Source organism: Macaca mulatta, chromosome X (assembly GCF_049350105.2).
Source record: "Macaca mulatta isolate MMU2019108-1 chromosome X, T2T-MMU8v2.0, whole genome shotgun sequence".
In the NCBI taxonomy this organism is placed as follows: domain Eukaryota; kingdom Metazoa; phylum Chordata; class Mammalia; order Primates; family Cercopithecidae; genus Macaca; species Macaca mulatta.
The window spans coordinates 113,925,494-113,949,470 of record NC_133426.1 but is presented as its reverse complement, the minus strand read 5'-3'; the positions used below and the strand labels follow the sequence as shown (position 1 = coordinate 113,949,470).

At 36.3% G+C, this 23,977-nt stretch overlaps 1 protein-coding gene and 1 pseudogene across 7 annotated transcripts in view; one reads left to right on the top strand and one right to left on the bottom strand.

Moving 5' to 3' along the window:
- Positions 1–23,977, top strand: part of NUP62CL (nucleoporin 62 C-terminal like) — a 107,077-nt gene that overhangs the window by 76,622 nt on the left and 6,478 nt on the right. For 4 of the 7 annotated variants that reach the window (XM_077989568.1, XM_077989571.1, XM_077989569.1 and 1 more), the window contains 2 exons: positions 976–1,087; positions 4,072–4,138. In XM_077989568.1, the coding sequence (XP_077845694.1) occupies positions 976–1,087; positions 4,072–4,138 (179 nt within the window). The remainder of the gene's footprint in view (positions 1–975; positions 1,088–4,071; positions 4,139–23,977) is intronic. The other 3 variants (XM_015127963.3, XM_028842182.2, XM_077989572.1) reach the window with 1 other exon arrangement.
- On the bottom strand, positions 19,481–22,714 carry LOC106995286 (general transcription factor 3C polypeptide 6 pseudogene; annotated as a pseudogene).

Below are 23,977 nucleotides of genomic sequence, written 5' to 3'. Positions count from 1 at the left end.
CGATTCTTCTGCCTCAGCCTCCTGAGTAGCTGGGATTACAGGCACGTGCCACCACACCCAGCTAATTTTTGGTATTTTTAGTAGAGACGGGGTTTCACCATGTTGGCCAGGCTGGTCTCGAACTCCTGACTTCATAATCCACTCTCCTCGGCCTCCCAAAGTGCTGGGATTACAGTCATGAGCCACCACACCCGGCCCAGATTTATATTGTGATGAAATATTTACCAGAATCTTCAACAATCTAGGCAACCAATTCTATGGCATAAGTACTATGCCATAGAAAGGCAGTAGATAGTTGTTACCTACAAATCTAATTGACTCTTTAAATCTTTATACACATTAAGGTTGAAAAATCCTCTGGCCACTTTAATTCTTATAAACATATTTATTGACTGGGTCATGTGTGCGCGCGCGCGCGCGCCTGTGTGTAGTTTGTGTGGAAATCTTGAGAATTTAGGCAACTAGTGAACTTAGCAGATTTGTCTATCTTTGATTATCATGAAGCTCATTTCTCAAAACATCTTTTTTGCCTGATGGAGTATATTTATATGAGGTTTTATTTTGCAAATTTGTGTATTCAAGATCATTGAAGACATCTCAGCATTTATTGAATATTGCCAAACCCTAAATAACTTCTCTTTTGTATGTAAATGTCCTGTAGGTGTATTTTGACACCTTAAAGGATTCATTTGCTCTACAGATCCCCAGGGTATTCACCTGGAGGATAAATAGGTGATGATAAAAATGGCAAAGTAGATAAAAGCCTTCTCATTTGGAGTCTTTTTAGAATATGGTAATAATAAGTTCACAAATGCTGCATCCATGAAAATATATCAGTGGTCATAATTGAACTCCGCTGAAAAGATAGGGGAATTAGGGCAAATCCAATTAGCAGTGTCATGTTTATATGTCAACAAGAATAGGTAGTGGAGAAAACACTTTTTGTTAATCCCTTTATTTTACTTGCCTTTTCAGTTACAGATTAGCAGAGCGTATAGATGCTCAGCTGAAACAAATGGCCCAAGATCTCAAGGATGGTGTTAATCACCTGAATACATTTGAAAGTTCTGCTGACACTACTGATCCGGTGTGTTTACTGCTTTGTGTACTTAGACAACCAAGATTTAGTATGAAATTAGCATTCAGCCAGGTATGGTGGCTCATGCCTAAAACCTGAGCACTTTGGGAGGCCGAGGCAAGAGAATTGCTTTAGGCCAAGAGTTTGAGACCAGCCTGGGCAACATAGTGAGACTCTGCCTCTATAAAAAATGAAAAAATCTATCTGGGCATGGTGGTACACACCTACAGTCCTACTTACTCTGGAGGCTGAGGTGCTATGCTTGCACCACTGTGCTCTAGCCTGGGTGACAGAGTGAGATCCTGTCTCTAAAAAGAAATTAGCATTCTGTGGTTCCTTTAAGCTAGTCCCTTTCATCCATCTTCTATAGTGTTTCTTCTTGCCTCTAGAGATATGAAGCCCCTTGGGTGTGGTTAGTGGAGCAGGAAACATTTAGAGGCAGAAAAGGTTGTGAGCTTTTTGTGGTTATTCCCAGGAAGGTGAAAATATTACTCTTCCCTAAGCTGTCATGGTTTTCTCCCTTATTCTTCACATAACTAAGTATGTACCTGTATCTATTTTTCTGTTCACTTATTAGCCAGTTCATTCTTCTTTTTACATATTTGTTTACATACTCATGTAAGTGTTAGTAGGTATGCTTGTGTCTGTTAAACACAACCAGGCAATCCTTAATTTATGATTAGATTGTATTTTAACATTTGTTAGGCTGACTGTTTGAGACTTTACATTTTTCTATAGAAACTTGGTGAAATATGGTTATTAGGTTTATACCTGTCCCCATAGAATACTACTTAGCTCATAATAAATGTATTGTATCAGTGGAATTACAGCTGAGGCTCCAGTTAGAGTTAAGGTGCTGTGAATTAATTTGGCAGTAAGAAAGAATTGGTTTTTTTTTTTTTCTTTCTCTATACTCTGATCAGAGTTTATTTCCTGTACCTTTCCCTGTTGTCTCAGCAGCTAAATGGAGTCCTCGTTTTCCCATTCCCACTCTGTGGCAGTAATAGTAAGAGGGATCTCCCATTGTGCTTTCTATCAGTTAAATATAATTAGGAGTGAGGCCAGGATCGGGTAGGTGAAGATGAATGACATATATATAAGTGGTGATTATTCTTTAGTAAGCTCTTTGTTCAATTATATACAGACAGTTCTTTATCTACATACACATTACCATTTTTTAATTATAAAGATACAGTGTGTTATAGCTGAGAAAGTATTAGAATTTTAAGTCGTTTAATCTCTCTGGGTCTTGGCTCCTTCTTTTGCAAAATGTCAAGGATAGACTAAATGATCCTAAGTCCCTTCCGGCTATAAAAATTATGCCATTCTCTACTTTGGGTGAATCTAAAGTTGAACAAAGACAAATATAAATTAGGCTGAAATTATTCATGACACCATGTCCCTGTGTTCACACAGATGATCAAGAGTTTACAAAATACAGATTTTCTCTTAATGAAATATTAGATTACCATTGTAATTCCAAAATTGAAAATTGTTTTGTTGTAATAGAATTTTGATGCATAGGTAAATATATGCAGATTTAGACACTCAGCAGAGCTGATTTCTAGTTTCTCCATGTTGAATTAATATAAGTGGAGTGTTCTCAAACAAGTAAGTAAAAGGAGATTATAATTCTGTCTTTGTCCATTTTCTCTACTTCGCCCTGGATTGTTTTGTTTTAGTTTAGTAGTGGGTAGTGAATGGTTTGAGTCTTTTTGTTTTCCTGGCAGGGGTGATTGGGATGTTTAAGATGAGTCAATTAAAGGGTAATTGCTGTTTGATTGCAGAATAAAAGAAGAAAGAGATCACTGACAGCCCTTTTTGCAGATAGCATAAATCCTTGGACAAGAAACGGGAAAAACATTTTCTGAACAATAATATTCCTGTAGATAATTTATTGTAACCAGATTAACAAAGCTTTATTACTCTGGGTCACATACTAGGGAAGAAAAATAGGAGCTATGTGTTCCAGTATTCACGGTGATGAGATTTATCTTTTTTATTCCCCCCTTTTTTGTGAGCGGCAATGGGAAAGACCACCTAATGTCTAAAAGTTTTATTAAGTAAGTTCATATTATGCACTGTGTTATTCAGTCACATTTTCTTACAAAATCCATAAGGAAAATTAAGTCATCTATATTACCAGTACCCTGATAATATACTGGTGTATTTCTTTCTAGTCTTTTTTGCTGTGCTGCTAAAAATACTTCTTTTGTTTTAAAGAGTACTGAAAACTAAATAACTTTTTGTATTGTCTTCACTTAACATTCTTTCATGGTCTTTGCCCAAGATTTTAACCATTCTTTGAAAACATAAGTTTTAATGGTACTACAGTGTTTCATCAGGGTTGACTTTGCCATAATATACTTAATCATTTTTTGCTTGGTAGAGATATTATTTCCAATCTTTAGCCAATATAAAATAGTCCAGTAATCACCACTTACATTTAGATTTGATTATCTACTCTGGATAGGCTCCTGGAAATAGAATATACTGACTGAGTCAAAAGGTATGAATATTTTAAAGCTTTTGATATGTATCATAAAAATTTACATTTTGAAAGGTTGGGTCAATTTATATTACTATTGGCTATATATGAATGTACCTATTTTTCCCACGCACTCAATAACTGAGTATGACCATTTTTTAAAAATTGCTGATTTGGTTGACAGCTGGTGCTATTTTTAATTTTTTATGTGAATTCATTGTCTTGTGAAATGTGTCTTAATGTTCATTATACTGTGGTAGTCAGTTTCTTATTAAATTATAGGTATCCAATTCCTGATATTTACAAATAATTAATTTGAACCAATATATAAAGATAATGAACATTGCAAATATGAATTAGCAAAAAAAACACTGAATTAGTAATTCTCAGTCCATTTCTTACCAGAAGAAATTAAAAGTCACTTCCTAATGTCAATTTCTTATGTTTATTTTTTATTTACCACCTCAGAATAATCATAATCTAAAAGTCTTATATGTGTTTTCAGCTCCACCAGATCTGCAGAATTCTGAATGCCCATATGGAGTCTCTGCAGTGGATTGATCGGAATTCAGGTGGGAGTTTGCTTGTATGCCACTCTGTGTATTTATTGCAAGTAGAAAATGTGATACATGTCAGTTGTATGCTCCATGATCAAACTCATATAAAAGCTGTTGTATGGGTGTTGCTTAACTCACAGTATGTGTATTTTAGTTCTGAAAAACTGTAATTCCTTATTTTTTTAAATGAAATACACATAGGATAAACTAGAAATTAATGAAAATAGAGGATGGATAGCAATGGGGCACATAGAGTTGGGATAGAAGCAAGACTTCTATGAATATGCCTTTTTATACAGTTTTGACTTGGGGACCATATAAATGTTTTACATACCAAAAAATTAGAATTAAGTAAAAAATAATGGGAAGGAAGACAAATACTAAAATTGAATACATACTGAAACTAAACAAACCTACATAACTAATTTATAACGATCACCCAGTTCAGATAACTTTTGAACATAGTGTTCTTGATGATGCATCCTTCTAGGATGTCATCTTAAGGATATAAGGAACCTCAAGGAAATTTTAAACTTTCTCTTAATAGGTTTATTATTAGTTTCAGAATGATAATACCAGTATTACTACCATTTCACATATATTGAGAAATCAAGCAAAGCATATTAGTGATAATAGAAGTCAAGATTTTCATTGAAAGTCACAGAGATAAAAGTTATTTTTCCTCTTCTTTTGTATTTGCATTATAAATTTGAATGTAAGATATCAGTAATTAATTCCTGTTCCTTTGTTCTATACACAGAAATGGCCTAGAAGCAATGACAGACATACCCCAGTGGCAATGAGCACACCTAGAAGCTAGATCTTGGTTTCTAAATGCCATTCTCACTGAAAGGAACCAAGTCTTCTTGGGGAACTGTCTAATCTCATGCCTCAGGCTGGGAAAGTACAGAGTGAGCTTGGGACTTCTTGTGCAAGAAAGCAATCATTGTTAAGTGACTAATAAGGTTATATCAGGCCACAAGATTGTGCTTGAAGGGACTCCCACTGGCCACATTAAGATGGTTTGAACATCAAAAAGAATAGTAATAGTAACAGATTATAATAGATTGAGGGAAAATAAAATCTCATGAATCTATAATGATACTCCAAAAAAACAAAGGAAGTACAGGAGAAAGTCTACAGAAGCATGCCAGCAAATTATTAAAAGGAATGATAAAATTAGAAAACTACCATTAATAAAACTTTAAACAGAACACTTTCATTAAGCTCACCCTCATCTTGACACCCAGCCTCATTCGTAAAATGTTCAAACTGTCATTTCTTGGCAGAAAAATATGATAGCAGAAAATGGACCAAATACAGTCTGTAAGTTGCTGAGTTAATTTTTTCAAAACAGCTTTATTGAGGCATAATTTACATACCATAAAGTTCACCCATTTTAATTGTACAATTCAATGAGGAAAAGAGCCATTTTGCAACCCCAGCACGATAGTTGATTCAGGCAAGGATCATCAATGAATGCTAAAACCATTGAGTTTAAGATTGTTGGAGAACAGGATATTTATGTGGTCTCAAAAATATCACTCCGTAGATTACTGAAAAATTACGAAGGATAAAATGTGCCTTTACAACAGCTACCTAACATGTACCACTTTAATGAAGTGATCAAACTTAGCCTCTCCAATAGTAGGATAACTTGACTTTATGTGCCCCTTGATCTGACATGATAAGAAGTATACAATATCATTTATGTAGTAGTCTTATCAAAAATGTTTAAGTTGAATCTAATCATAAGAAAATAATCAGATATTCCACGTGTGAGACATTCTGAAAGATGATGTAATATTCTTACCCAAAATGTTTAACTTGAATCTAATCTCTAGAAAATAATCAGACAAATTCTATGTGTGAGACATTCTGAAAGATAATTGGCTTAGATTCTTCAAAAAGTTTGTTATGAGAAAAAAAATTTGAAACAAACAAAAATAAGTGGATAGTCTTAGATTAAAAGAAGCATAACATTCAAGTCTGCCTTGTTAACCTTGATTAGGTACTGATCAAAACTAAAAAGATATTGTTTAGAATATTGGGGGATTGAATATGGACTGTATATTAAATGATATTAAGGAATTGTTTATTTTACTAGATGTGATAGTTATTATGATTATGTAGGAAAATATCCTTATTCTTAGAAGATTCAGGCTATGTTATTTAGAGAATTCTCATGTCTGTAGTTTACTTTCAGCAAAAATTTGCCAAGAGAAAGATTTAGCAATTTGTGGCAAAATGTTAACAGTGGGTTAATCTAGGTAAAAGGCATTCATGTGTGTGTTTTTTACTATTCTCTCAACTTCCCTATGGACTTAAAAATTGGGGAGCAGAAATCATTTTTATAGACTTTGCTTAAATATGGAATATAATGAAGCCTAAGGAATTAAGACAAATAGGAGCTGATTAACCAGAGTTACTACTTTTAAAGACGTGGCCTTAAAATAATACAAATTTTATTATTTGGCATTCTAGATTTTTCATTTTCTGCATTAATAGAGGTCATCAACCATGAACTTCTTCAGCTTCTTTACCTTTCAGACATACCTATATCATCATTCATCTTTACTTCCTTCTCTCCTGTGTTAAGGAAAAAATATTCTATCCATTTTGAAACTGTTTTGAATTATCAGAGGGAGGTCAAATTCTATATCACTTTAATATTTTTAAAAACTACCTGATGGGGAGAGGTTTCTAAGTCAGATAGATATGGGTTCAAGTCAAGGCATTACCACTTAATTATTGTGTGACCTTAATTGTTACTTAATCTCTCTGAGTCTGTATCTTCATTTTTAAAATGAGGGATAATATGTACCTGTTAGGGGTTCTGTAAGGATTAAAAGAAGCAATGTCAGTAAATGGTAGTGGCAGAACTGGTTACTGATTCAGAATTTACTATGTTTATGAGGTCAGGTAAGAGAAAAGAAGGGTCATGTGATTCAAAAGGTAGCTATTAAATTGAATCTAGAGAAGGCAGTTCCAGGTAGATTATCACCAAAAACCAGTTACCTAGACTTACCTAGGCAAGTTATAAGAACTGCTGAGATGTGAGAGTGTCAGTAACTAGAAAACACTGAGGAATGAGATTAAACAATGCTTGGCTTAGTTGTCTTCCTGTCGCATGTTTTTCTACAGTGATCAGTGCTTCTTGGGTAGAGTTGAGGAAGGTGTTCAAAAGTAATTTGGGCTGTAGAGAAAAATTATAGTGATTTTTTTCTCTTGGCAGGGATTCTCTTTATCATAAATGAAATCTCAAGGCTTTCAGCCAGTGTTTCCTTAATAAAATTAAGATTGTTAGCATTGAAAGGGACTTACTTTACTTAAATGGAGAAACTGTGGCTCAGAGAGGTTGAATGACTTCTTTAAGAACACACAGCTAATTAATGGTAGAGCTAGGACCAGGATCCAGACTTCCTTATTATCAGAATGGTGTTCTTTCTTCTGGTATGCTCTTAAAACAACTGTAAGGTAGGACCACTGAATATAAAAACAAATCTTAGTCATGTACCTAATAGTAGAGGACAAAGATTATCAAAGTATGATAGTACTTTGGATAGGATATAAGTTCTAGGTATCTGGGGAAAGTTCTAAGTCAACACAGGATAAAAAGAGAAAAACAATGAAGAGTAATGATTACTTGGAGTTACTTTTTTGCTAAAAATTCATTTGAGCTGGAGAGGCGATGAGATTTCATATTGGTTCTCAACTGAGACAAAGGAGGCCATGATAAAGAATGAGAAAAGAAGCCTGGTATTTCTTGACTCTGTGGGCTCCTTTTTGCCATTCTCACCCAAGAAGCCTTTCTTTTTCATATCAGGAAATGACAAGATGAAGAAATTGAGAGTGGCAGGGTTTAATTATGCTGTCTTAACAGAGGTTGTTTTTTGTTATTTTATTTTGTTTTTTAGTAGTTAATTGGATCATTTATGCTAAAATGATCTGTGGACTGAAAAGTTTTAAGAGTAAGCTCAATGAATCCATTTATTCCTACTCAAATAATAGTTATAGAAAAAATAATAGATGTGTTATTTTAACAATACAAATATTATAGTTTTTTACTAAAGAGAAATCTTCAACTTGTATATAGTCAAATCTTTATTTTAAAAGAATTCTGGGAAATGTTTTGATAATTTAATATCTTTAATTTTAATACACATTTTTTCCATCATAAAACATGACAACTGTTGCACTAAGAGGATCACATATTTAACTAAAAAGTTGGCTCTTTAAAAGTGGTTTGGAGGCTGGGCACTGTCTCTCATGTCTGCAATCCCAGCACTTCAGCGATCCCAGGATGGATCGCTTAAGCCCAGGGATTCGAAACCAGCCTGGGCAACAAAGTGAGACCTCATCTCTTAAAAGAAAAAAATAGCTGGGTGTGGTAGCACACACCTGCGGTTCCAGCTACTTGGGAGACTGAGGTAGGAGGTTTGAGCTTGGGAGTTTGATGCTTCAGTGAGCCATGATTGCATCACTACACCCCAGCCTCAGTGACAGTGAGACTGTGTTTAAAAGAAAACGTGGTTTGGAAATGAAACATTGCACTTTAAATATGTTAAAATATTACATAAAAGTCCAGTCAACTTTTCAATATCCATGAATAAGTTACAGAGAACCAGGCCCCTTTCTTTCTCTAACTTATATGATGGGTTAGATAAGTGATGGGACTCAACTAGAAAGGTGTCAAAGTACTAGATAATTGAATTAAGGAGTGTCTGAACATGTGTAGGCAATGATCAATTTTTACATTTGATATTTCCCTCCTTTGTTTAACATTAACTATGCCTTTTTTTCTCCCGATCAGTCTAGATAATTGGGAGTTAGTAGTACTATAGTCGAATACCAGTTTCCCCTCTTGTTATTCTCTTTGTAAAAATTTTCAACATTATTTTGAGGTTGACTTGATGGCAATGCTGCAGTCACACATCTGTCTTCTGAGTTGGTAGTCACTGAAACTGCAGCAACTCCAGTTCTTCTGGGACCACTTATGACAGAATTGGCAATCCATCTGAGCCAATTTGTTACTAGTTTTAAGTATATGGTGCTACTTCTCTTAGAGAGGCGACATGGGGTGAGGGATAGGCATTTTCTGTTTCTTCATATACTAAACCATAATCATGTCTGGTAATATTTATCAAACACCCCAATAAAGGAGTGGGCAATGGAAAAATCTTATACTTGTAATTATTTGAAAGTTCACTGAGTATTTTCATGGCATTTTACTTCTTTCATAAAGTATCCCAAAGCTTCAAGATGAAAATATATTTCATCCATAATTATTGCAGTCTCTTAAGGAATAGAACTGCATAATTATTTAATAGCTGCTCACAACATTTAGGCTGCTGTTCAGGACAGAGTTACTCCTTACTATAAGCACCATAAGGGATTTTGTAATATTTCCAAAATACAGTCCCATTAGTATGAAGCCGAATGGCTATGAACACCTTATTTTTTTTAATGTAAAACATTCTTAGTTGTCTCTCATGATTTGACTAACTCTTGCAAAAAATGTCATAGGATCATTTTAGAGAAGCAGTTTTGTGTGGTATATCATAATCATACTTTATATTTATCCACTGTTAATATTTATTGTCTGAGGGTATTGTTTTAAATTAGATTTTTTGGAGTTGGATTTTTTTAAGAAGCTTTGGTCCAGACAAGGAAGATTTTTTAAAAATACATATGTATGTATTTTTTGAGACAGGGCCTCACTCTGTCACCCAGGCTGGAGTGCAGTGGCATGATCTTGGCTCACTGCAACCTCTGCCTTCTGGTTCAAGTAATTCTCCTGCCTCACAGCCTCCCAAGTATCTGGGACTAGAGGCATGCACCACCATGCCCAGCTAATTTTTGTATTTTTTGGTAGAGACAGAGTTTCATGGTGTTGGCCAGGCTGGTCTCGAACTCTTGGCTTCAAGTGATTCACCACCTCAGCCTCCCAAAGTGAGGATTACAGGCATGAGCCTCCACACCCGGCCTAAAAATATTTTTATTAATTACTTTCATCCCTCTCATATCTGAAGAGTGTCAGATGCTGAGATGCCAAAAGATGCCTCTGATTTCCAATTAAAGTGCCTTCTTCCTGTTTTGTCTTCTAGAATAGAATCTGATTTACTGAGCAAGGTTGTTTCATTTACTTCGTCTTTTTCTTTAATTCTTTGGGAAATCTTGGTGGCATTGGTTGATTGGTGAGGTCATCTCTTGCGTTCTTGAGTATAATGTTCCACTTCACATACTTGAAAAGCGAATGCCCTTGTTCTGCCAGAGATGTGGTAGCAACACAAAGACATCTCTGTTTGTGAGGTTCACTTTTAGCATCTCTTAACCTCAACAGAGACACCTGGTTGTTCCCAGCGGAGTTAATTGAAAGGTATTTTATGTCTTTCCACTGTTTATTAGCCACTTGCTCATCTTTGTTCCCCTTTACAGACAAAACAGATTTGTTGTCACACCTTTGTCTCTTGATTCTAAAGAACTTCTTGTAGGTTTGATTAAGGTACTAAAATGAGAATTGAGCAAGTATTCAGCTCCTGTTAGGAAAGCGCATGTATGTGATGGTTAACATTCTCAGACCTCCACTTCCCAAACTTCCTTTTCTATATGTAAATCCAGATTTGAAATACACTCAATACATCTGCAAAATTAGATTTCTCACTAATCTACTTATGTACATTTTGTGCCCAAGTGAATTTCCTCAAGCTGGAGAGACTCCCCAGATGAAATATGTAACATAATTTAAATCACTTCCAAATAGCAGAATTTATATTGTTTGTGAGAAGGACGGATTTTTCTCCAAAGCAATTTTCTTTCTGTTACTGGCCAAAAAACAAACACAGTACACTGGAGTCTTACTCTAATGCTTTTTTGGGGCCCATGCTCAATGGCCACCTCATGGATAAGATAAACTGATGTTATTTCACCAATTAAACTTTGCCAGATGGGATTGAGATAGGCCAGCCGCGTTCTGAGCACTTCAGTGTTTGAAGGGACAACAAATAGTATTTGCTGCGGTGCCAGTTATTAGCTCAGCATAATACTTTTTATTAAAAAATTTCACAGCATTTGGCAAACAGGTGCACTGTAACAGAAAAAGCACTATTATATGGGAATCTAAAGATACAGGTCATAGTAGAAATTCATTAGCTTTGGCCTTTGAGAGGTAACTTAACCTTCTTGAGTTTTTAATTCTTTGTTCCATCCCAGGGTATTGTGGGAATCAAATGGGGTAATATATATTGACATTTTGAAAACTGAAGGCTATATAATTGGAAGATGTTCTTTTAGATGCTAGTTGAAATGACATAGCAGTTGTGACTCTAAATACAAAGCATCTACTATATGCCAAGTCATTGTGTATCTCAGTGTAGGAGGTATAAATATTAATGGCACCTCTGCCTTGAACAGATACAAAGTGAGGGGGTAGGGGTATGGTAAAGGAAGAAGAACATAATATTCAGTTGATTTCCTAGAAAAGGTAGAATTTGAAATGAGACTTGAATAAGTAATAATTTCAACAGGATGACTGAATAAAGATCACTTAAGATATAATAATTCTACTACCTTTTTCTCCTCTGCCTCCATGAATTCGGGATGCTTTCACTATCTTTTCTTTCTACACTCTTCCTTGAAATCTATTTCTTTATTAATTTTGTGTGAAGGGCAGTGCTATACACAAGCAGAATGTCTTGTCACCACCTTAATCAGTGGCAAGACTAGTACGTGTATTCTCATGGCAGAAATGGAGCTTTGTACATCTCTGTAAATACTCTTTTTCCCATCAGATATACTTAGCACTAAGAATTCAGGTACATTTATTCTGAGTGTAACTTTGATTTTAATAAACTGGGTATCTTAAAAGTAGCTATGAATAGTGAGAGGACAGTATTCTCTCTCTTTCATCCTCTTCTCTCTTCCCTCTCCCTGTGTCCTTCCCTTCCTCCGTTTCTGAATGAGAAATAAACCTTAATTATGGCAAGCCCCTAAGATTTCAAGGTTGCTTTTAAACAGCCTAACTAACAACCTAACTAACATAGAAGGTAGATTCGACAATAACTGAAACCTTAGAATGTGGCACTGGCTTAGAAGGCAGGCAACAATGAGGAAACATACGGTGAAGGCTGAAAAGACGGCCAGCCATATTAAGCAGTTAGAACAGATTTGGTAAAACTGTTGCCTAACATAAATTGGGGGTCATATTATATGGCTACTGAGCTGGCAGTTGTAGGAAAAGAGGCTGGGAATCAAAACTTATTTATGTGTGTTGGTCTTTTTTTAAATTGAAATTTCTATTGAGGTAGTTGCAGAATAATATAGAAGTCATGTTAATTCCTTACCTAGTTTTCCTCAGAGGCAACATCTTGCAAAACTGTAGTACAGTATTACAACTAGGATATTCACATTGATAAAATCTAATCTACTTCAGATTTTCCCAGTTTTACTTGTGTATGTGTGTATTTAGTTCTGTACAGTTTTATCACATGTAGATTTGTATATCTACGACCATAGTCAAGATACAGAACAATTTCATACCACATTTCTTCATGTTCCCCCTTTTATCACAACATTCACCTTCCCTCCCTTCTGCCAAATTCCCTTACCCACCCCTCTACCCGCATTTCCTAATTAACTCCTTGGCAACCACAAATCTATTTTCTATTTCTAAAATTTTATCATTTCAAAATATATAAATAGAGTCATACAGTATGTAACCTTTTGGGATTGACTTTTTTCCCCTCACCATAATTCTCCAAAGATTCACTGAATTTCTGTGTGTATCAATAGTTTGCTTCTTTCTATTGCTGAGTAATATTCCATGGTATGGGTATACTGCAGTTGGTTTAACCATTCACCTGTTGCAGGACATCTGGGCTGTTTCCAGTTTTAGGACATTATGAATAAAACTGCTGTTGAACGTTTATGTACAGGTTCTTTTGTGAACATGAGTTTTCATTTCTCTGGGATAGATGTCCAGGAATACAATTGCTGGATCATATGGTAGTTGCGGATTTAGAAACTGCCACATTCTTTTCCAGAGTGGCTATACCATTTTACATGTCCCCCAGCAGTGTATGAGTGATCCAGTTTGTCTGTGTCCTCATCAGAATTTATTATTTTCGCTATTTTTCATTTTAGCTCTTTTAATGGAGGTGTAGTGATATCATGGCAGTTTTAAGTTGCATTTTCCTGATGAATGATGATGTTGAACCTTTTCCTGTACTTATTTCCCATCAGTATAAACTTTTCAATGAAATGCCTGTTTGTGTCCTCTGTCCATTTTCTAATCAAATTGTTTGTTTTTTACTGTTGCGTTTTGAGAATTCTTCATGTGTTCTGGATGCAAGTCTTTTGTCACATATGTGGTTTGCAAATATTTTCTCGTAGTCTGTAGCCTATCCATTTTCTTAGGAGAGTTGTTCACAGAACAAAGTTTTTAAATTTTGATGCAATTAATTTGATCAGTTTTATTTTATGGATTATGTTTCTGGTGTCCAGTCTAAGAACTTTTTGCCTAGCCCCATATCCCCAAGATTTTTTCCTGTATCTTTTTTCTACAAGTTTTATCATTTTACATTTAAAGCTGTGATCCATTTTGATTTAATTTTTGTATAAGATAGGAGGTTTAGATTAAGATTTGTCTTCTTCTTCTTCATTTTCCTACAAATATCCACTTGTTCCAGTACCATTTTTGAAAAAAGTGTCCTTCCTCAATTGAATTGCTTTTGCGCCTTAAAAAAAAAACAAACCTGTTTGACATATTTGTGTGGGTCTTTTTCTGAGGTCTCTATACCATGGGTCTATGTGTCTTTCCCCCACTGCTTTCATTACTATAGCCAATACAGTAAGAAACCTTGGTATCTGGTAGAATGATTCTTCCCACTTTATTCTTCTCTGTCAAGATTGTTTTCGTTTCCATAAAAATTTCCCAGGATTTGATAGGAATTGCATTTAACCTATAGATCGATTTGGGGAGAATTAACATCTTTACTGTGTTGAACATATGTCCTAAAATTTATCTAGGTGTTCTTTGATTTCTTTCATGAGCATTTTGTAATTTTCATCACCCACATCACATACATGTTTTGGTTTTGTTAGATTTATACCTTAGTATTTTATTATTTTGTAGTTGATTATGAATGGTATTATGTTACACATGTTTTTGTTAGTGTAAAACCAACACACAACTTTTGTGTGTTGATTTTATATCTTTTGACATTGCTGAACTCACTTGTTAGTTCTAGGAGGGTTTTTTTTGTGCGGATTCCTTGGAATTTTCCTTATAGGCAGGTATGTCATCTGCAAATAGAGTATTATTTTTTCGTTTCCAATCTGTATGTCATTTATTTCTTTTTCTTGTCTTTTTGCACTGGCTAGAACTTCCAGTATACTATGTTGAGTAGCAGTAATAAGAGCAGACATCCTTGTCTTGTTCCTGATCTTTGTGGAAAGTCTTCAGTCTTTCACCTTAAGTATGATGTTATTTGTAGATTTTTTTTGTAGATGCCCTTTATCAAGTTGTAATTCCCCTCTGGGAGTTTTTGTTTGTTTGTTTGTTTGTTTTACCATGAACAAGTACTGGATTTCATCAAATTCCTTTTCTGCAGCAACTGACATAATCATGATTTTTCTTCTTTAACTCTTGATACAGTGGATTACGTTGATATATATATATATATATAGTTTTTTGTTTTGAGACAGAGTTTCACTCTTGTTGCCCAGGCTGGAGTGCAATGGCGCGATCTCGGCTCACTGCAACCTCCGCCTCCCAGGTTCAAGTGATTCTCCTGCCTCAGCCTCCCAAATAGCTAGGATTACAGACATGTGCCACCACACCCAGCTAATTTTGTATTTTTAGTAGAGACAGAGTTTCACCATGTTGGTCAGGCTGGTCTCGAACTCCTGACATCGGGTGATCCACCCGCTTCAGCCTCCCAAAGTGCTGGGATTATAGGCGTGAGCCACCATGCCCACCCTACGTTGATATATTTTCAATCTTGAGTCAGCTTTACATATGTGGAATAAACTCTACTTGGTCAGGGTTTATAATTCCTTTTACACATTGTAGGATTTGGTTTGCTAGTATTTTGTTGAGGATTTTTAAATGTATGAGAGATTTTCAAGTGTTCATGATATGTATTGATTGGTAGTTTGGGGCATTTTTTGTTTTGTTTTCTTTTACTGTTTCTGCCAGGTTTTGGTAATAGTATAATACTGGCCTTATATTTTAGAAGGATTTGTGAAGAATTGGTATTAATTCTTCTTTAAGTGCTTGGTAGAATTTTCCAGTAAAATTATCTGGGCCTGGATATTTTGTTTTTGAGAGCTTTTGAATTACAAATGGAATTTCTTTAATGTTTCTAGGACTATTCAGATTATCTGTTTCATCTTGGTTGAGTTCTCATAGTTTGTAGTTTTTTAGGAATTGGTGCATTCCTGCTAAGTGGTTGACTTTACAAGTATAAATCTGTTGATAGGATTTCCTTTTTACCCTTTTAATGGCAGTAGGATCTGTAGTGATATACCCTGTTTCCTGGTTTTGGTGATTTGTGTTTTCTCTATTTTTTTCTGCCTTGTAGAGGTTTATTAATTTTATTGATTTTTTTTCAGAGTCAGCTTTTTGTCTCAATGTTTTTCTGTGATGTTTCTGTTTGCAATTTCATTGATAACAACTCTATTATTTTCTTCATTCTGCTTGCTTTGGGTTAATTTTGCTCTTTTTCTATTTTCTTAAGGTAAGAACTTAGATTATTGATTTGCAAACTCTCCTTGGTTTTTAATAAGTGACTTATGGGTTGGAGGGTAGCATATACAGCATGGGTGTGTTAGACAAAGGGATGATTCACATCCCGGGTGGAGCAGAGCTGAACTGTGTAAGATTTCATCAGACTACTCAGAATGGTGCACAACTTAAAACTTATACATAGTTTATTTCTAGAATTTTTCATTTAACATTTTCTGACCACAGTTGACCACTGGTAACTGAAATCACGTAAAGTGAAACCATGCCTAAGGGAGGACTACTGCATTCTCCTTATTTATTTATTTATTTTTTGCCACTGTGCCCTGCTAAGGGCTCATTTTAAATCATAAACAATATTGCCTAATACTACAACTGACATTCCATTATTACCTTGCCTAGTAGGTTTCCAGAGAAACAGTGCTGAAAGCCAAACTTGAGGTCATTTCACCAGGGAGAAAGAAAAGGTTTTATTAACCCTTTACTCATAGCAGTCCAGGGTAATCTCACAGTATCAGGACCCAGTCTCCTGTATTGCTGCTCTGCTATTCATGGCTTCTATTTCCAAGGTTACTTTGAAGTCCAAGAATCCTGCTAGAGCTCTAGCTACCACATCCATGTTCCAGCAGGAACAGAAGATGAGCCCACCTGCTTCCTCTTAAGCCTTTAAGTTTAAGGAAACTTCCCAGAAGCACCACTAAGCACTTGTTTTTTTCTTTTTTCTTTTTTTTTTCCATCACTCAGCACTTCTTATTCCATGTCAATGTCAGAACTTTGTCATATGACCACATGTATCTGCAAGGAAAGCTAGGCACATTGCTAACCTGAATAAATTCTGGGATTCTGATACAAAGCAAAAAAGGGAGAACAGATAATTGGGTCAGGCAATTAGCATTCTCTCCTATACATACATATGGGGGGAACAATAAGCTTTTTATTAAAAGCTGAGACTAAAAAACCTCATATATATTAGCTGGGCATGGTGGCACGTGCCTGTAATCCCAGCTACTTGGGAGGCTGAGGCATGATAATCGCTTGAACCTGGGAGGCGGAGGCTGTGGTGAGCCAAGATCGTGTCACCGCACTCCAGCCTGGGCACCAAGAGTGACAGACTATCAAAAAATAAAAAAAGTAAAAAGTCATATAGACATTGGGATGTAGATTATTGCTTGTAATCATCTGCTTATGATTTGAAAATGCTTTTTATCAAGGTAAGTCATTTTCCAATTAAATTTTTGGAAGAAAAAAATTATTTGGGTCAGGCATGATGGCTCACACCTGTAATTACAGCACCTTGTTGAGGCAGGAGGACCACTTGAGCTCACGAGTCCGACACCAGCCTGGGCAACAAGACAAAACCCCGTCTCTACAAAAAATACAAAAATAAGCTGGGCATGGTCGCACACGCCTGTAGTCCCAGCCACTAGGGAGGCTGAGGTGGGAGGATGGCTTAAGCCCAGGAGGCGGAGGTTGCAGTGAGCCCAGACTGCACCACTGCAGTACAGCCTGGGCGACAGAGCCAGAGCTTGATTTTTTAAAAAATTATTCGCCCTAGAACATTAGCTCTCTAATCTGTTAAAATAGTTTTATCTCCATCAATTGTGAGATGTAATTAACATGAGGTATGTTTTAACTTACTGGTACTAGGTTAAACTATAGGAAATTGCTGTTTTTTGTAGTTGGAAACAATCAAATATTGGCAATTTTACACAGCTCAACCTGTAAAAAAGTATCAAAGGGTGTGAATAATTTACTTAAAAAATATAAACTAGCACAGATTTAGTTTACTGCCATAATAAAATGACTAATACAGCTGAATTTCAATAATCTTTCTCAAGTGGGAAAGGAGCAAAATTACATCTGGAATATTTGGAATTGTTCCTTTATCCTTAAGCACTTCAAAATTCTTTTTCTGTTCCTAGATAAAATACTTATTATAGTAGACTAAAAATAGGCCCCAAAGATTTCCATGCCCTAATCCCTAGTATTATGCCTGTGTATGTTAAATGACCTAGCAAAAGAGACTTTGCAGGTGGAATTAATGTTGTTTTGTTTTGTTCTGTTTTGTCTTTGAGATGGAGTCTAGCCAAGGCTGGAGTGCAGTGGCGCAATCTCGGCTTACTGCAACCTCCGCCTCCTGGGCTCAAGCAATTCTCCCACTCCAGCCCCCTGAGCAGCCGGCACCACAAGTGTGTGCCACTACACCTGGCTAATTTTTGTGTTTTTAGTAGAAACGGGGTTTCACCATGTTGGCCAGGCTGGTTTCAAACTTCTGACCTCGTGATCCACCCGCCTCGCCTCCGAAAGTGCCGGGATCACAGGCGTGAGCTACTGTGCCCAGCCAGAATTAATGTTATACACCTTCAGCAGGGTGCAGTGGTTCACGCCTGCAATCCCAGCACGTTGAGAGTCCAAGACAGGAGGATCACCAGAACCCAGGAGTTCAAGACCAGCCTGGGCAACATAATAAGACCCCATCTCTTAAAAAAAAAAATGTAAAAAAACAGCCAGGCATGGTGATGCGTGCCTGCAGTCCCACCCACTCAGGAGGCTGAGGCGGGAGGACTGCCCGAGGCTGGAAGTTCAAGGCTGCAGTAAGCCGCGGTGATGCCACTGCACTCCAGCCTGGGCGACAGAGCGAGACCCTGTCCCAAAGGGAAAAAAAAAAAGTTATCGACCTTAAAATAGGGAGATTATCCAAGTGGGCCCAGAGTAATGAAATAGACATTTAAAAGTGGAAATGGAAGACAGCAGGGTAGGTCAGAGAGAGGGGTGATGGAAGAAGTAACAGGAATGATTCAAAATGGGAGAGGGACTTCACCCACTATTGCAGGTTCTGAAGAAAAGGGGATCTGACCCTCAGCTAACAGACAGCAAGGAAAGGAGAATTTGATCCTTCAACTGCAAAGAACTGAATTCTACCAACAACTAAATAAACAAGGAAATGGATTTGCCCCCCACCCCAAAACTTCCATAAAGGAATGCATTCCTGCCAGCACCTTGAATTTAGGACAGGTAAGACCCGTGTCACACTTTTCACCTACAAAACTATAAGACAATACATTTGTGTTAAGTCACTGAGTTCGTAGTAATTTGTAACAGCCTCAAAGGAAAATGTATATACTTACCTTAAGAAAACCTTAAATTTAAAGGACTCAGAAGGGTCCCTAAAGTCATTTACAAATATTTCATTTTACTTATTTTTTGAGACAGGGTCTCACTGTGTCACCCAGGTGAGAGTACAGAGGCGCAAACGCAGCTCACTGCAGCCTCGACTTCCCAGTCCCAGGCCATCCTCCCAGGTCAGCTGCCCAGTAGCTGGTACCACAGGCACATGACACTATGTCCAGCTAATTCTAAAAAAAATTTTGTAGAGACGGGGCCTCTCCACATTACCAACTGGTCTCAAACTCCTAGGCCCAAGTGATCCTCCCACCTCGGCCTCCCAAAGTGCTGATATTACTGGTGTGAGCCACTGCACCCGGCCCAAACTATATTTTAGAAGTCCAATTCATGCCTGGTCCCAAATGATTCTGGTGAAATAAGTTGTATTATGACTGGATATGTGTGTATAGCCAATAAAATGCAATAAAATATTAAAAGACTGAAAGCTACACAGCAATTATTTTTATGTAAGAACTCTAAAAAGTTATTGACAAGTTATTATGAGAAACATTTCATCTAGGAATGATTTCTAAGGCAGCATTTGAGTTTCCATAAAAACAGAACTTTCTGTCTCAGAAGGTATATCAATAAGAGGACCAGAATCTTCTATTTCCAAGAGCATTGGTTTCTCCTGTTCACAACTCAGGTTTGAACTGTCATTCATTTGAATCTCTTCCCCTTCCAATTCCAAAGATTTATCTGGGGCTGAAGCTACCACTTCTTTGTCTTCATTTTCATGTAGAAAGCTACAAATCATGTTGGGTCGATAGGAGAAATCACTATCCTTTATTTGCAGCCATTCCACCTCACCTGTTTTCTTCTCCTTCCTTCTCTGTCAGAAGAGTTCTTGTCATGCTGAGCTTCTTCATTGTATGACATTTATATTTTAGCACTGTTTTATTATTGCCTTCTGTATCAGCATGTTCAACATTTTCTTCAAATATAACACAGGTCCCAAGAGTGTCTTCATACTCCCCAGCAAAGACACAGCTGTCCACTTGCAGAATGGGCCTCTCAGTGTCAGTGCCCAAAACCTTGCATTTATTTTCACATTTGAGAGAAAGTCTGAATCAATAATTCCTGATAATTCCACTAGAACTAACTGCTCCTCGTCTTCCTCCTTTTCTCCGTCCTCCAGACCCCGCTAGTTGGCCGCCGCCTTGGTCCGCGTTGCCTCGCCTCCTAGTCACTGGCCACGCCCTCCCGGAGCCACCATCTTGAGTACCGGCCCTGCATTCTCTTTTAAGGCATTTCTGATAATCAGCAATTTAAAAATCCTAGTTGTTATCTCCAACTGTCAATTTCACTAATGGTTCTTTTACTATCCATTATAAAGCTCCATGTTAACAAACATCTGCACATAGATATCCCAAAGGCTCAAATTAAACTTGTCTAAAACTAAACTCATTATTTTCGTATTCTCTGGGCTCTCCCAGATCTGTAACTCCTTTTCTTTTTCTCAGCAAAAGACTACTGCTATTTACTCAGGAATCTAAAGCAGGCTATTTCTATTTATTCAGTAAGTGATGATGATTATAATGCTTAAATGGCTCTTGAATCCTTTGTCTTCACTAGTTTCCCACTACCACATCCCTATTTCAGGCTTTCTTTGTCCCCCACCTTGAAAATATAATTTTTTTCAGGTTTATGAAAAACATCAGCTCCTTGTCCATACCTTATTTTCTTACTCCCTAGGGCAATCACTTTCAATTATTTTAGCTAAATTTTGCAACTATTTATTTGTATATTTTAAAACATCATGTAGTGTTACTTTTTAGTTTTTCCATATTAGGCCTTCTTACTGACTTTCCAAAATGGGTGGAGGGGAGGATTTAACTCTTTTATATCATATATACATATATATATACACACACACATTTTCCTCATCCTAATATGTATATATTATAAATTTCACGTAGAGCAATATTTAATAGTTGAATTATGATTGCATAAATGTTACTTGCAGCCTGGCCATGTAGCATACTATATTATGTCTTCTTCCTTTTACAAGTTTTATTTTCCTTTGAATCTTATTTCTTTATTTGCTTAGTGTTCTATATACTTTCAATAATTTGTTCTTTAAGTCCCTGCTTTTACTTTAAATCTATCAGTTGCATCTTTGATTCATCTCTGCTAGAGTCCTGTAATCTCTATATTACAATCCGTAATTGTTGCTTTCTTGGTCTGCTGCTCGGCTATGGTCTCCCTTCTATAGCATTCTTGTATTGCCTCTATTCTTTGTTGGTTCTCCAGTTTCATAGCTCTTACTTACACTTCTGTTTCTTGGTTTATTCCCTTGTTTCTGATATAGCACATATTCTAGCAGTTTCCAGAAAGAGTGCATAGGAAGTAAACTTTTTGAGACCTTGCCTGTCTGAAAAGGTATTTATTCTACCCTCACATCTAATAGATAATATTGGGTATTGAATTTTAGCTTGGAAATAATTTTCCCTGGAACTTTTGAAGAAGTTGTTCTGTTGTTTTCTAACTTTGAAGGCCGTTTTGATTCCTGAACCTCATGTGAACTTTCCATTGTGTTTTTCAGTGGAAGGTTTTAGGGTCTTCCTCAAAATACTGAAGCATCAGATGTTGTGTTTTGGTGTGGATCTGTTTCATCCACTGAGCCCATTATTGCTGATTCAAGGAATTCATTTCTTTCAGTTTGGGTCTATTTTCTTGAATTAAGTTTTAGCTCATTCTTTCTGGAAATACTCTTTTTCTAATGTTTGATGCCGTGGACTGATCTAAATTTAATTTCTCTCCTATTTTCTCGTTATTTTTTGTTAAATTTTCTGGGGTATGTACTCAAGTTTTTGTCTTTCTACAGATCTTTGATTTCTGCTATAAGTTTAATTTTGCAAGAGCTTGTTGTGTTGTTTTATGATTATGTATATGTACTTTGTAAATAGCATCCTGTTCTTATTTCATGAGTTCAGTATTATCTCTTTGAGGATATTAATGATTTTTAAAATGTATATTTTATTCTTTCTGGAGTATACCTTTTAGCTTTCTTTATATTTCTGTTTTGTTTCAGTCTTTCTCGTGTTAGAGGCTTTCCTCAAATATCTGGTGATTCTTGGTTGTCCATTTATATTCAAGAATGATACACTGAAAAGTTTTGTAGGTGGGGCTTGTTAACTCACTATTATAGGATAATTTGTCTAGACCTTTTCATTGGGGGACCTCTAACTGTTATCTTCAGGATTTATCTCTTTAGCTGGTCAAATTCTCTGGGGAAGAAACTTCCAGCTCCTGGCTAGAGATAAGCCTGGTGTTAAGCCAGTGTTCTGAGAACTGTTGGAGAAGAGACTGCAGGCTCTGTTCAGTTTGTAGGCTTTCACTTTATCCCTTGTATAACTTTGACTTAATTCCTGTTTTGGTACAGAATACTTGCCCTCTGCTCTGCCTGGTGTCCCTGATCCACAGCTTATTTGGTTTACCCTCTCCAAAGGAAAATTATCTCCAGGAGTTGGGTAGGGAGAATTGCCCAGATGTAGGATGTGGAAGAGAGGAGGGGTCTGTTTCTTATATTTTTCACAGTTCTGTTTTTAGCTCCACTTTCAACACCACTTTGAATTACCTAGCTCTACTAATTCCATATTCTTTCTAGGGTTCTCTTGTACAAATCCAGTTGCAAATTTCATAGTTTTTTTGTTGTCTCCTTTTCTTGTTTTTGTCCTCATGATATTATGCTTTTGTCTTTTTCTTCTTCTTTTAAAAATATCTTTACTGCTATTTTACAAATGTTTTGAAATGGAGCAGTGGTAAATGCATTTGCTTGATCTCTAACTGGTGACCTTAGCGGTCTCCTCCCCCCCCATTCTAATTCACTTTCACAATACTGTCAAGATGATCTTGATAACGTCACACTCTATTCTAGTCATCTCTTTATTAAAACCCTTCACTAGTTCCCATTGCCCAATGATAAATTCGATTCTTTGCATAATATACAAAGTACCCTGCATAATCTAACCCCTACCTGGTTCTCTAGCCTCATCTCGAAGAAGTATTTATGGTTTTCTAAACGCCTGATGTTATTTCCTCTTCTGTATTTTCGGATGTTCAATTTCTTTTGCCTGGAGTACTCTACCCCATCATCGTCTGCCTGGTAGCTGCTTCCATGTCAAGATGGTTTATGAAGCCTTCCTTGACTTCCTTGGCTCATCATTCTAATAGTTGTTTATCCCCTTCTTTGTATCCATGCTGTGTTCTACCTAATGTAGTATTAGCATTTATCATGTAACATTTTAGTTATTTATTTACATGTCTGTTTACTGGAATTTGAGCTTCTTGATAGAGATAATATCTTAATTATTTTTGTATCTTCAGAATTTAGCAATGCCCGGCATGAGCTTGGGGTCCAATATATGGTTTCAATTTATTTGTCGCCTGATATTTACACAGCATACTGTATTTAGCTTTTGGTGGAGAAAGAGATACAAAGCTACAGACATGTGTACATGACCATCTTTCCATGTTATTAAACATTCTACATGTTAATGGCTGCTAAATATTGCATTATATGGATATACTGTAGTTTGTTTAGTTAATAGCCCATTGTTAGGTATTAGTTAATGTTTCAAACTTTTTGCTGTTTTAAATCATGCTGCAGTAAAAACCTAGCTGGAGGTAAATTTTAAGGTGTACATCCATGATTACTGGACATAAATAAAATTCTTAGAAGTTAAAATGGTAAATCAGTAGTAATGTCTGTTTTAAAAGCTTTTGGTATATATCCTTCCAGGTAGGTTGTACTAATTTATATTTTCACCAGAAATTCATTAGGGGGGACCCATTTTTCTGCACTCTTTCCAGTACCACTCCTGTAATCACTACCACCACCACCACCACCACCACCATGATGATCATTCTTTGCCAAGATTTATAGGTTAAAATAATATATTCCTGGTTCAATTTGCATTCCTCTGGTTACTATTGAGGTTGAG